Source organism: Lampetra planeri, chromosome 49 (assembly GCF_965212315.1).
Source record: "Lampetra planeri chromosome 49, kcLamPlan1.2.h2, whole genome shotgun sequence".
Lineage (NCBI taxonomy): Eukaryota > Metazoa > Chordata > Hyperoartia > Petromyzontiformes > Petromyzontidae > Lampetra > Lampetra planeri.
In genome coordinates this window covers 8,284,742-8,295,985 of record NC_136155.1, presented here as the reverse complement: position 1 = coordinate 8,295,985, position 11,244 = coordinate 8,284,742, and the positions used below count along the sequence as shown (strand labels likewise).

General features: G+C 50.1%; 1 protein-coding gene across 3 annotated transcripts in view; it reads right to left on the bottom strand.

The window, feature by feature from the left end:
* Nucleotides 1-4,732: 4,732 nt before the first annotated feature.
* The window catches only part of LOC144733948 (retinoic acid receptor RXR-alpha-B-like), a 137,118-nt gene continuing 130,606 nt past the window's right edge, over nucleotides 4,733-11,244 (bottom strand). For all 3 annotated transcript variants that reach the window (XM_078615979.1, XM_078615980.1, XM_078615978.1), the window contains 4 exons: nucleotides 10,188-10,320; nucleotides 6,521-6,612; nucleotides 5,350-5,455; nucleotides 4,733-4,898 (listed from right to left, as the gene is read on the bottom strand). In XM_078615979.1, the coding sequence (XP_078472105.1) occupies nucleotides 4,751-4,898; nucleotides 5,350-5,455; nucleotides 6,521-6,612; nucleotides 10,188-10,320 (479 nt within the window). In that variant the 3' untranslated portion in view covers nucleotides 4,733-4,750. The remainder of the gene's footprint in view (nucleotides 4,899-5,349; nucleotides 5,456-6,520; nucleotides 6,613-10,187; nucleotides 10,321-11,244) is intronic.

The window sequence follows — 11,244 nt, the reverse complement described above, 5'->3', positions numbered from 1 at the left end:
GGCACCTGGTAAGGATGCCGACTGGTAGACTCCCCCTGGAACTCTATCAGGCACGTCCCACGGGGCGAAGACCCTGAGGTCGGCCCTGGACACGCTGGCAGGACTGTCACTCAGCTGGCATGGGAATGTCTTGAGAATTTCCCCCAAGAAGAGCGAGAGTCTGTCGCCAGGGAAAGGGAGGTGTGGACCGCCCAACTCAACATGCTGCCACTACGACCCTGACCAGGACAAGCGGACTTGAGAAACGAAATGCATCATCTGTTGTTAAAAATGGGACGGCTTTTTAACCAGGTAGGTAAAACTAAAGAGACATCCCCCGTATAGCCTTGAACACTGTTGGGACAAGTGCTGTAAAAGTAGCACCTATTAAAAAGGCCAAACGACACTGCCTCTCACCTGAGCCGAGTTGCCCCTTACGGTCACACTGCCACCCCTCATTGGCTGGTTGCCCCCACCTGTGGAGGGATCATTACACACCTCCCACCTGTGGCACAAGGACTGGCTCATTTTGCATGGGCTATCAGAGACCCACACAAACCACAGGAAGAACACGCAAACTCTAAATATAGAGCGGTCACGGTAGGGGGACAATCCACAACCTGGATACCAGGTGATGTGGTTAACACCTCGCCACCCTCAGTCATTTCGCAGGGCCAACCTTGAAAAGACGGCAACTGAAACGCGTGAGAACGATTATTCTGGCAGTTTATTCAACGTACATTAAAACACATGTACTACGTTTGCATGTGACGCGTCAATAGCTCGCAGCAAAAAATACAATGCTTGTCGCTTAACGGACCGCCCAAAGCCTCTTTATTAATGAATCACAGTGCACCTAAAACACAAACGTTTCTAACCTCACGAGAGCCGTCATCTTGAATGTGTTATTCATTCTCGGCTACTGTACATCGTTAACGATCTACACATCATTGGCCTAAAAGTGAACATTTAAAATGACATCTGTACAAAAATAGACTTTATTTTTAGACGCGAGCGTTACCAAATGCTGTTTCCTGGTCGTCGTCTTCATACCGAGACCATCATTTTTACACCTTTTATTCTTAAAAATTGCATCTCTCGTTCCGTCGTTGAACCTCAAACACATTGTTTCAGACGCATTTCCCCCCCCCCCCCCCCCGATGGCTTTTACTGAGGTAAAAGTTGAACACAAGCTGCGAAAGGTAATTTAAAAACAAATCATCACTTGACATGTCTTGACACCTTCGAGAGCAATTGATTTTTTTTATTTCTAGGTGACATTTAAGTGAATAAAAACCAACGAAAGCTTACCGGTAAAAATCTGATTGGCGTTCACAAACTCTAAGAACGACGTTTTAAGTTGTCAACAATCTCACCTCATCACATTAATGAGCCCGGACCATTCCCATGAACAGCCGAGTAAAACGAGCAGCGACAATTCAACGCGTAAAAACCTTCCCCCCCCATCTCCACGCTTTATGAAAATCTGAGACACACAGGTACCCTGTTCCTTGCAAGAATTGTTTTTAGTTCCCCCACCCCCTTCCCCATGTTGACTCTTGACACTGTAGCAACAACAAAAACAATGGTCGGCCATTCCGGATTGTCTTCTCTTGATGTCTGAGGCACTGGAGCCCACGCGGACTCGGCCCTGCGAGCGCAGGGGGTCTTCACAACCCGGCAAAAGCTCTCGCCGTCGCTCATTTACGTTTTTATCACACAAAAAAACACGCGCAACCCTCCGAATACAAATCTCGCAAAACGTGCACCAGAACGTTGTGTATCGCAAGCTGTCAGGCACAAGTTTTGAACGCTGTTCAAAATAAAAACTGAAAATAGACTTTCAGGCACACTCTTGAGTTCGCGAAGCGGTCGCGCGTCACGTGGCAGTGGTCTCACTGGCGCGCACGCACGACCCACGCGCTCGAAAAGCCCTTTCATGTCACATTTCAAAGAGCTGAACTCACGTCAGATAGCCTGGGAAACACAGCCGCTTGGCTCTGCTCGGTCGCCTCGTCGTAGCTGTGACAACACGAGCCAGGGGAGGCGCCTCTCCTCTTACCGCTGAAACACGAAGTTTGGCTCCTGGCGACGGCCGCCGGTAATTTCTCTCGGGAATGGTACCTGCTTGGCTATGCCGGCGTGATCACGTGCGACATCATCGGCTGTGGTGCTGGTGGTGGCGTTCGGGTTACAAAGCACGTGCGGCTCACAGGGTTAGATCGAGCGTGACCGATAAAACGTAAAAAAATCACCACGCCACCAACCCCACTCGGACACTCAATTCCAGCTGGGTTACATTTCTCCCGCTAGGGCTGCATTTCTCAAACACGGATAACAAATCTTACACGGCCCTTGCACGGTTAAATAAACGAGTGTCTATGCAGATGGCTCTCATCAATGTGCTGTGGAGCTTTTGCCACGTTACGAGACGTCCACAGGCGTTTACGGCAAACATATTCCAGGCTTTTTTTTATCTTAATGCATATTTTGTGCTCAAATACACACACACGTATAACAATCATAATAATACTAATTCATGATGTGTATGTGCGTAACTGCACGGGTTCTACCCAGTTTGGTGTCTCTAGCGTACTAATGATCGGGATTTAATTATTTATATAAGTATTACATCATCCCATTATCAGTGATGGCTTTTAAATTCCTATAAATGTGCATTACAAATGTGGATTAACCGAGAGATAATTTAAAACGTTATATCAATAATCTGCATTATCCCATAGTTCATGCAACAATCACCAAAAAAATTGGTATTCAAAACCTAGACGTCGTTTCCGCGACCACAGGCAGTAACACAGTTTGTACAGGTCCGTCTTTTAACAACAACAACAAATAGATGCTTATGCTTTAAAGTTTTTTTTCCTTCAAGAGAAAGTGCCTTGCCGAGGAAACCCCACAGAGTATACGCAAGGTGCCCGTTGATTCCTGGCCCTCCTCTGTCGAGGGAATTCTCCCCGGCGTCTTTCCCCACGCGCGGGGAGGAAACTCCTCCTCAAAACGTGGAGTCGACCGAACGAACTTCCCAACGCAGGACCGCTCCTCCCTCGAGACCAGAGTCATGGCACTCAAGAGTGTGGCTTTCCATGGATAAATAACGGATGATTATAATTTATTAAAGTTGTTTTGCATTCAATGTATGTGTACATACTATGTATAAATTGCATGTTTTATTAATTCTTCTAAAAGCTTTTCATGTTGCGAGGATGGAACTATTATCTAAAAATCCTAAAAATGTAATTTTCTTTCTCTGGAAAAAAATTTTTTCGATCTTTCCAAACGCCACAACTTGGCAATGTTACATTCTGATATATTGAGTTTGAAAATGCCAACAATCTCAAATTTCAGTTCAAGCATTCACCGACTAAATCTGTTACTGCAAGTCATCATGACGGAGCCCCAACAAACGAACACAGCCGCCTCCGACCACGTAGGCAACTCGCAATGTACCGTGTCATGGGCTGTTTGGCCTGAGTTTGAAGCGTCGTTAATTGCAGCAACAACAAAAAACATTAACAAGTGAAAGTTACAAAATTTAAAAGGACATCAGCGCAAGCCTGGCTCCTGTTTGATTACAGCTGCGTCGCTCAACGCACTGCATGCTGGGGGAGCTGGCACTACGAGTCCTCCACAACACGCGGTTGCATGCTGGGAGCAAGCGATGTTGAAGCGAAGGTACTCGGTGCACGCTCGGCAATTTCACGACGCGAATTCTACTCTCCTTGTGGCCAGCTAGGCCAGGTCGCAGGGGCCAATCGGCAGCTGTCTATTTTAAGGACCAACATTTATGCACTTCATCAGTGTTTTGCGATGAAGGAGGTTGTCTTCTTTTTCCGTACTCAACATAATTTTATCAATAAGATGAATTTGTTTTGTTTGCACTTAACGCTGTTAAACCCACGTCCACGCGCTTGTTCGTCGGAAACGAGAACTCTCGTGAGATCCGGCTGAAGGGGATGTGGCCCCGTGGCTGGGGAGGATAGGCCCCGTACAGATCTCGGCTGTCGTGTGGCTCTGCCGGCTGTGGCGGAGTTCCAGAACAAAGGGAAATGTTTTTGCTGTCTGCGCCTTGATGGAAATTGCACACCTGTGATAAAATTAGTTTTTAAAAAAATTGCAAATACATTCCAATTTTAAATATGCAGAGAAATTAGTGGCAAACTAATTAAAGTTTCTTCTGAAACAATGCTCACCAAAAAATGATCACTGCTCTCACAACGACAACGCGATTTTAATCCTGTACGAGGATCGACGCCAAGTCTCGAACGTCTTCTCAACTTGCGCGCACGAGTCTTGAAGCAGCTGTTCGGCCGACGGTTAAGTTGTAATTTCTAAAATGTTTTAACAGATTTCCCCGGTCTCGTTTGCAAAGCAGAAGGTAAGTGGCCCCTCGAAGCTTGAAACGTATGGAGAAGATCTGCATTTGGCAGCGGTAGAGGCTATAAAACACAAGGCCGCGATAATTTTTGACGGCCTCAAATTCACAACAAAATCAAAGGGTTTTCTTTTCTTTTTACGAAGGAAATCAATTTTCAGCTGCAGCTCGTCGTGTGAAAAGCTTCACGCTGCCAAGTGTGGAACCCGCTCCTTCCTCCGCCTCCGAGCCGAGCGGGAGTTTTTGCATAAAGTCCCACGAGATTTTTCTCCGGACGTGCGATTTTGATAAAATGTTTGAAAACTCCGAAGAGGCATCTCCGACCCCCTCAACCACCCATCCACCCCGCCCACCCGCCTGACACCCCCCCCCCCAATCTCAAGTCATCTGATGGGGGGCCTCCAGCATTTCCATGAGGAAGGTGTCTATGGGAGTGTCGCCGATGAGCTTGAAGAAAAACAAGTGTTCCAGGCACTTGAGGCCGATGGAACGCAGGGCGGGTAGGCGCAGCAAGAGCTTCGCGAACCTGGGCAAGCCGGAAGGGGAACAACAATTGCACAGCATCACAACTGTTGACACTGTTTACTACTTCACTATGTATACATTTAGAAACATGTGTTTAGATTATTTGGCTGCGATAAACTTACACTTGATAAGCCACTTCGTTGAGCTATCATTTGTGGCCAGGTCGGTTCTGAAAAATAGCTAAATAGCTTAGTGGGCCTTACCTGGGACAATAAAAAACATGTTTTTGTATAATTATGTTTCAGTGCAATTCCCAGCACAAAATCCGCGTGCCCGATTAGCACAGCAGGCTACGTACGGCACAAAAGACGTTCAACATACATGTCAGCTTCCGTTCAGACTGCGTGGCCGTGTCTGGACTGTTGCTGGGACCGGGCAAAGGCCGCTTCAGTCCAGGCGGCTGCGGAGGGGCGGCTTAAGGAGCGGGCGGAGTGGCCGTCTTCCCCACTCACCTGCCGGGCTGATCGGGGTATTTCTGCTTGCAGTAAGACTCCAGCGATGCGTAGACTTTCTCCCGGAGTGCCTCCACGTCACTGGGGCTCGACAGCCCCTTTGCATCTGTGTCGGCAGAGTCCCAGCGCACATCAAAGACAAAGATCCACCCCCACCCCACCGTTTAGCCATAACAGACTTGTTGGGGAAAGCGCTGTTTGCGGGCACCTATGAGGGCCGGAACGGAGCACGAGCAGGTGGGTGGCCAGCAACACGACCTTCATCTCCCCGGTTTTTACACATCGCACTCGGTACTCGTTTCAGGCTGAGTCGACCTCGGGGAGGCCCATAACTGGTTCAGATAATCGTCACTGGGTGTTGGCCGTGAGTGGGAATCGAACTCGAGTCGCCGGGTTCTTAGCGCAGTGTAGCACTAACCGCTACACCCACCGTTCCCCGCACTCACTTGCACTGTCAGCAGCAGCATTAGCAGCAGTCACACCTCTGATTAGCATGGTTGGCTATGTATGGTACGGAAGAAGTTCAACATACAGACATCGAGCGTAAGAGCAACAGCAATGACAGCAGCAGCTGCAGTAAGAGTAGCAGCAGGAGCAGCGGTGGTGGTGGTGGTGGCGGTAGTGGTGGTGGTAGTAGCGGTGGTGGTGGTAGTAGCGGTGGTGGCGGTGGTGGTGGAGGTGGTGGAGGTGGTAGTGGTAGGGGTGGTGGCGCTGGTGGCAGTTGGCGGAGGCGGTGGTGGTGGTCATGGAGGCGGTCGTGGAGGCGGTCGTGGTGGCGGTGGTGGTAGTAGCGGTGGTGGTAGTAGCGGTGGCGGTGGAGGTGGTGACGGTAGTGGCGGTGGTGGTAGTGGTGGCGGTGGTGGCGGTAGTAGCGGTGGTGGCGGTAGTAGCGGTGGTGGCGGTGGTGGTAGTGGTAGTGGCGGTGGTGGTAGTAGCGGTGGTGGCGGTGGTGGTGGTCGCGGTGGTGGTTGCGGTGGTGGTTGCGGTGGTGCTGGCGGTAGTGGTGGCGGTAGTGGTGGTGGTAGTAGCGGTGGTGGTGGTGGTAGTGGTAGGGGTGGTGGTGCTGGTGGCAGTGTTGGCAGAGGCGGTCGTGGTGGCGGTGGTGGCGGTGGTGGTGGTGGTAGTGGCGGTGGTGGTGGTAGTAGCGGTGGTGGCGGTGGTGGTGCCGCACCAGGGTTGAAGAGGACGATGGCACGCAGGCAGCCCAGCTCGGCCTTGTCCATGTTCATGTCCCGCATCTTGGAGACGAGCTCCGTGAGGACCCTAAAAGCAGACGCCGCGCCTCTCAGCTCCTAGCGCCCACCACCCCCACATCCACACGTCCCACCACCCCCACATCCACACGTCCCACCACCCCCGCATCCGCACGTCCAGCCACCCCGTTATCGAGCAGCAGTGAAGTGGTCCGCGTGACTCCGAGCCGTGCGGCGTGGCTGTGACCGATCACATCCTCCGCCGAGCGGCGAGTCTCCGCTCTCCAGGGCCACGGCGTAATTCGTGACTAAATGAATCCGCTAGGCTCGCGCGCTTTATTTATTTCACGAGCGAGAGCTTTGTCCCCCCCCCCCCCCCGAGCGAAGGCCCGCACTGAGCCACGCAGCTCCTCGCCAAGTGGCACTCGGCCAGGAGACAGCGGCAGCAGCGGCAGCCACGGGCTGCTAGGAGCATCGTCCATGCGCCTTTACACGCGGTTAATTCTAACGATACCATCTCATGCGGGGCTTTTACCGCTTGATAAGTTCACTAAGTGCGAGTAAATTATTCCTTCTCAAGTGCTCCTCCCCTTCATTATTCCATTTCTTCCTCACCGTCCCCTCGCCCACTCGGTGGGGCAGCAGCGAGCCAAATATCCCCCCTCTTCTAAATCCAGGAGCACGGCGTTCGGAACTTGTGTCCGCGGAGTTTCTGTACCCCCCCCCCCGTTCCTTGCACCGCGGTTCGTGCTCTGCACCGGGGTCTCGTTGAAATACAATTATAAAAATATAATATTATCTCAAACCCTATCTCGCAATAAAACAGGCGTTCAGATGTTCAAACACCAAGTTTGAACATCAAGTTACCCTGTGCAAGGCATCAAGTCTGCATTCACTGTTTGCATGTTTTGACGCACGCTTTGAATATTTGGCTGCTATAAATTTCCGCGTGATCAGCCACTTTGTTGAGATATCATCTGTGATGGCCAGGTCGCTTCTGAAAAAGAGCTACATCGCTCAGTGGGCCTTACCTGCTAGAATTAAAAAAATTGCGAGTTAACATATTTTTGAGTTGATTAATTTGTGTACGTATCTTGCTCTGTATAACACTTAGTAGCAGGCTTTCATGACCAATCTTATCCATAAGAGGTTTTTAGGGTTAGATCACTTAAATATAAATGTGATATTAAACCGGCCACCACCCAACACAGCCAATTAGTAGGGTTTGCCACGTAAACAAAACATGAAAATGTGTTGCTAGTTCAGCAAACCAGTGTGTTGGAGAGCAAACTCACAACATGATGTTTTGCCGGTAACTACAGTGAGGGAAAAAAGTATTTGATCCCTTGCTATTTGACCCCTCTGCAAAACATGACTTAGTACTTGGTGGCAAAACCCTTGTTGGCAATCACAGAGGTCAGACGTTTCTTGTAGTTGGCCACCAGGTTTGCACACATCTCAGGAGGGATTTTGTCCCACTCCTCTTTGCAGATATTCTCCAAGTCATTAAGGTTTCGAGGCTGACGTTTGGCAACTCGAACCTTCAGCTCCCTCCACAGATTTTCTATGGGATTAAGGTCTGGAAACTGGCTAGGCCACTCCAGGACCTTAATGTGCTTCTTCTTGAGCCACTCTTTGTTGCCTTGGCCGTGTGTTTTGGGTCATTGTCATGCTGGAATACCCATCCACGACCCATTTTCAATGCCCTGGCTGAGGGAAAGAGGTTCTCAACCAAGATTTGACAGTACATGGCCCCGTCCATCGTCCCTTTGATGCGGTGAAGTTGTCCTGTCCCCTTAGCAGAAAAACACCCCCAAAGCATAATGTTTCCACCTCCATGTTTGACGGTGGGGATGGTGTTCTTGGGGTCATAGGCAGCATTCCTCCTCCTCCAAACACGGCGAGTTGAGTTGATGCCAAAGAGCTCCATTTTGGTCTCATCTGACCACAACACTTTCACCCAGTTGTCCTCTGAATCATTCAGATGTTCATTGGCAAACTTCAGACGGGCATGTATATGTGCTTTCTTGAGCAGGGGGACCTTGCGGGCGCTGCAGGATTTCAGTCCTTCACGGCGTAGTGTGTTACCAACTGTTTTCTTGGTGGCTATGGTCCCAGCTGCCTCTAAATCATTGACAAGATCCTCCCGTGTAGTTCTGGGCTGATTCCTCACCGTTCTCATGATCATTGCAACTCCACGAGGTGAGATCTTGCATGGAGCCCCAGGCCGAGGGAGATTGACAGTTCTTTTGTGTTTCTTCCATTTGCGAATAATCGCACCAACTGTTATCACCTTCTCACCAAGCTGCTTGGCGATGGTCTTGTAGCCCATTTCAGCCTTGTGTAGGTCTACAATCTTGTCCCTGACATCCTTGGAGAGCTCTTTGGTCTTGGCCATGGTGGAGAGTTTGGAATCTGATTGATTGATTGCTTTTGTGAACAGGTGTCTGTTATACAGGTAACAAGCTGAGATTATGAGCACTCCCTTTAAGAGTGTGCTCCTAATCTTAGCTCGTTACCTGTATAAAAGACACCTGGGAGCTAGAAATCTTTCTAATTGAGAGGGGGTCAAATACTTATTTCCCTCATTAAAATGCAAATCAATTTATAACATTTTTGACATGCGTTTTTCAGAATTTTGTTGTTGTTATTCTGTCTCTCACTGTTCAAATAAACCTACCATTAAAATAATAGACTGATAATTTCTTTGTCAGTGGGCAAACGTACAAAATCAGCAGGGGATCAAATACTTTTTTCCCTCACTGTACAGCTAGCTTCATCACGATGATCGTCGTTATCAACACATCGCTGTGCTGAAATAGCGACTAATTGGCAGGTATTGTTTACGTCACAAACCTCACCAATTGTCTGTGTCGGGCGGTGGTGGTAGCAGCTTTAACGACGACACAACACTTAAATGTACGCGATCTAACCCAAAACAAAACAAAAAAACCTCTCGCATGGACTTCCTCGTGTGCGTCCCCATCACGGTGGACCCGGGCTGTCGGCGGCTGACGCCGGTGCCGGTGACGGTGACCGAGGGGGCTTCGTAGCTCTCGCGGGCGGCCTCTGCCGGCGTGAAACCCTGAACGTCCGCGACCGACGCCCGTTGTCACGGCGCCCGCAAAGCCAAAAGCAGCGCGCGCGATGTCTACGGGAGCCGACTGCTCTCCCAATGAGGTCCCTGAGATCTATCGCGTCGCCTCTCTCCCGAGCAACCCCCCGAGGTCCAGGTTCTGTTCCTGCGGTGACCAGCGGGGCGCTTGCTCCCAGGCTTGGGGAGCATCGCTTTGTGCCTTTGAGTAGGAAGCCAATCGGAGACGTTGGCGCTCTCAATGTCACTCTCTAAGCTGGCCTTTCTCTCCGTTCACCCCGCAGGTTCTGTTTATTTCCTGCTTCCCATACACATTGGGATCTACGGATGAAATGCACCACTGTACAAATGTTAATTATTATTATTAAATGCACATCATCATAATGGTCGTCCTCCTCGTCCCTCTCGTCAACAAGCGTGCCGCATCGAACTGAATTCGGCAGAAATGAACGCACTAAAAATGTCCGTGCAAATCAATCAAAATCGTCCGCTCTGGAGAGAGGTGTGGGAGGGATTTGGTGGCGTGAGAGCGCGGCTGCTCGGGCGCCCACCGGTCGAAGATGGAGCCGACGCCGGCGCTGTGGGCACTGCTGCGGTGGACGTGCAGCCCCGTGGCCAACAGGATCCCGTCGGAGACGCCGATTGAGCGGTGCGAGAACGACGCGATCAGCAGCTCGTTCCACCCTAAACATTAAACACACACGCACAAAGACAAAGATCCCCCGTATAGCCTTAGCAGACTGTTGGGGAAAGTGCTGTTCGCGAGCACCTATGAAGGCCGGCATGGCACACGAGGGGGTGGGTGGGTGGCCAGCACCACGCCTGGCCGCCTTTGTCTCCCGAGTAGAAATGTTAACACACCGCACCAGGTATTAATTTGAGGCCAAGTCGACCTGGGAGAGGAAGTTCAGGACCAGCTCACTGGTGATGGCCATGAGCAGGAATCGAACTCGGGTGGTCCAGTTTCGTAGCGCAGAGCACTACCCGCAACACTGCCCACTGTACACATACACCCACACATTACATGATTACACATACGTTACATACACATTATATACACACACACACATTACACACACGTTACATACACATTATATACACACACACACATTCAACACACGTTACATACACATTATATACACACATTGCACACACGTTACATACACATTATATACACACACACATTGCACACACGTTACATACACATTATATACACACACACATTACACACACGTTACATACACATTATACACACACACATTACACATGTTACATACACATTATACACACACACATTACACATACGTTACATACACATTATACACACACACATTACACATACGTTACATACACATTATACACACACACACGCATACGCACACTGTACAATGCACACACGCGTGCCTCAGCTACCAAGACTACTCTTGGCCTCACGTTAACCAGCGGCACGTGGTCAAGCGTGCAAACTCGGGACCCGTTTCAGCCTCGCGGGGCTCATCAGCAAGGCCTCTCGTCTCGTATCTTTAAGACCTCTTGGCTGTCCATCGGCGTTTTTGGCGCTCGTGCCACTTCACGTGGCCGTGGAGGGCAACGCGAGAGCCGCGCGCT